The sequence below is a fragment of the Berghia stephanieae genome, chromosome 3 (genome assembly GCF_034508935.2).
Source record: "Berghia stephanieae isolate SIO BIC M18660-M18661 chromosome 3, UCSD_Bste_1.3, whole genome shotgun sequence".
Lineage (NCBI taxonomy): Eukaryota > Metazoa > Mollusca > Gastropoda > Nudibranchia > Aeolidiidae > Berghia > Berghia stephanieae.
Genome location: NC_088362.1, coordinates 139016 through 141515, shown reverse-complemented (window position 1 = coordinate 141515; position 2500 = coordinate 139016). Strand labels below are relative to the sequence as shown.

Here is a 2500-nt window from a genome sequence, read left to right as displayed (position 1 = left end):
ATTCCTAATTTTAACAAGAACAAGTTTTTCTAAAGATTTCATGACTATTGAAGTCAGTGCAACAGGTCTGAGATCGTTCATAGTTTCAAGTTTTTCTTTTTTTGGAACAGGAATAATTTTTGAAGTTTTCCAAATTTCAGGGATCGAAACGCATTGGAGGGACCAGTTAAAAATATGTGTATAAATTGGGGAAAGCTGATGGGCACATTCTTTTAATAATTTTCCTTTCAATCCATCCGGCCCAGCAGCCTTCCTCTCGTTTAGTTTCGAAAATACGAATCTCGTTTCCTCTTCACTGACCTCAATAGTCATTTCATCTTCCAAAGCCCTGTCTAATTTATGTTTTTCATTTTCAATATCAAATTTGTTTGCTGTGTCGAAACGTGAATAAAATTTATTTAAAGTTTCAATTTCAATATCTTCTGATATAATCGTGGGCTTTGGATTATAGTTAACAGCAGTTTTAAGCCCCCGCCACGCGTACTACTACTACTACTACTACTACTACTACTACTACTACTACTACTACTACTACTACTACTACTACTACTACTAGTTTTACTACTACTACTACTACTACTACTACTACTACTACTACTACTACTACTACTACTACTACTACTGCTACTACTACTGCTACTACTACTACTACTACTACTACTACTACTACTACTACTACTACTACTACTACGACGACGACGATGACGACGACGACGACTCCTATTACTACTACTACTACTACTACTAATACTGCTACTACTACTAGTTCTACTACTACAGCTACTACTACTACTACTACTACTACTACTACTACTACTACTACTACTACTACTACTACGACGACGACGACGACTAGTAGTAGTAGTTGTAGTAGTATTAATAGTAGTAAGTAGTAGTAGTAGTAGTAGTAGTAGTAGTAGTAGTAGTAGTAGTAGTAGTAGTAGTAGTAGTAGTGGTAGTAGTAGTAGTAGTAGTGCTAGTAGTAGTAGTAGTAGTAGTGGTAGTAGTAGTAGTAGTAGTAGTAGTAGTAGTAGTAGTAGTAGTAGTAGTAGTAGTTGTAGTAGTAGTAGTAATAGTAGTAGTAGTAATAGCAGTAGTAGTAGTAGCAGCAGCAGCAGTAGTAGTAGTAGTAGTAGTAGTAGTAGTAGTAGTAGTAGTAGTAGTAGTAGTAGTAGTAGTAGTAGTAGTAGTAGTAGTAGTAGTAGTAGTAGTAGTAGTAGTAGTAATAGTAGTATTTGTAGTAGTAGAAGTAGTAGTAGTAGTATTAGTAGTAGTAGTAGTTTGAATACTAGTAGGAGTAGTTTTAGTAGTGGTAGTAGTGGTGGTGGCAGCAGCAGTTGTAATAGTAATAGTAGGAAGTTACTGGGAAACAGTATGAGGGAGGGAGTCCCTGGGTTTTTTTTGGAATGGGAAAGATGAGGAGTGTATGTGCGATTGTCGAATCTTCGAGAAAAGAATAGAAGAACAAAACAAAAGAAAAACAAATAAATATATGAATTTAAAAAATAAGGAAATTTTTTTAAAAATTAAAAAATTACAAAATAAAATAAATAGATAAGTGAAAAAATATATCAAATAAAAACAAATTAAAACTAGGATCAATTCGGGCCCCACAAAAAATTACCTTCATACTGGAGAAGAAGTTGGAAAAACTGTTTAGAAACTATATTTTTCTAGTGTTATTCATCTTTACCATTTAGCACTGTATCAAACTCATCTTTTCAGAATTCGAAATTAAATTAAAGCTTTACACTCACTCTTACAAGACTGGCAACACAAATGCAAGGAGGTATCATCTGTACACCTCTTATTTTTGACTTCATTGGCACAGCTCCAGTGTTTACCAGCGTGCGAGTAAGAGGGCATATCACCAAATGGACACAAATCTGAAATTGTTTTATCCCCACTTGGGCTGGGTTTGCATTTGCCATCTATGCATACTTTGCCCTGAAATTGAAACACGAAAAATTATTAACTAAGTTTTACAAACAAACGAAGTTCTGATTTATATATGTAGCCTACTACTTAAAATAACAAAATAAATTTTAGTAACATCTATGTAGCGCATGTTTATAGACTAACCATGCTTAATGCGTTTCTTAATGTTTTATACATTTCTCAAATAACTGATATTAATCAAAATTAGACAAGGAGGCAGAAAAAAGCCATATGATCATGTGACCCTATATCTGACCGTATTTTAACGGCAAATTGCGATACAAGTCATACCAAGATGTCCATGTTACAAATGTCTGCCCCACTAAGATGTCCATGTTACAAATGTCTGCCCCACCAAGATGTCCATGTTACAAATGTATGCCCCACCAAGATGTCCATGTTACAAATGTATGCCCCACCAAGATGTCCATGTTACAAATGTCTGCCCCACCAAGATGTCCATGTTACAAATGTATGCCCCACCAAGATGTCCATGTTACAAATGTCTGCCCCACCAAGTACATCCAAGGACAAATTCGTAGATAGATTCTAGCAACACCTT

General features: G+C 35.0%; 1 protein-coding gene across 1 annotated transcript in view; it reads right to left on the bottom strand.

The window, feature by feature from the left end:
• LOC144966964 (uncharacterized) overlaps positions 1–2500 on the bottom strand; it is a 62374-nt gene that overhangs the window by 16197 nt on the left and 43677 nt on the right. The window contains exon 9 of the mRNA XM_078903657.1: positions 1758–1947. Coding sequence (XP_078759783.1) covers positions 1758–1947 — 190 coding nt within the window. The remainder of the gene's footprint in view (positions 1–1757; positions 1948–2500) is intronic.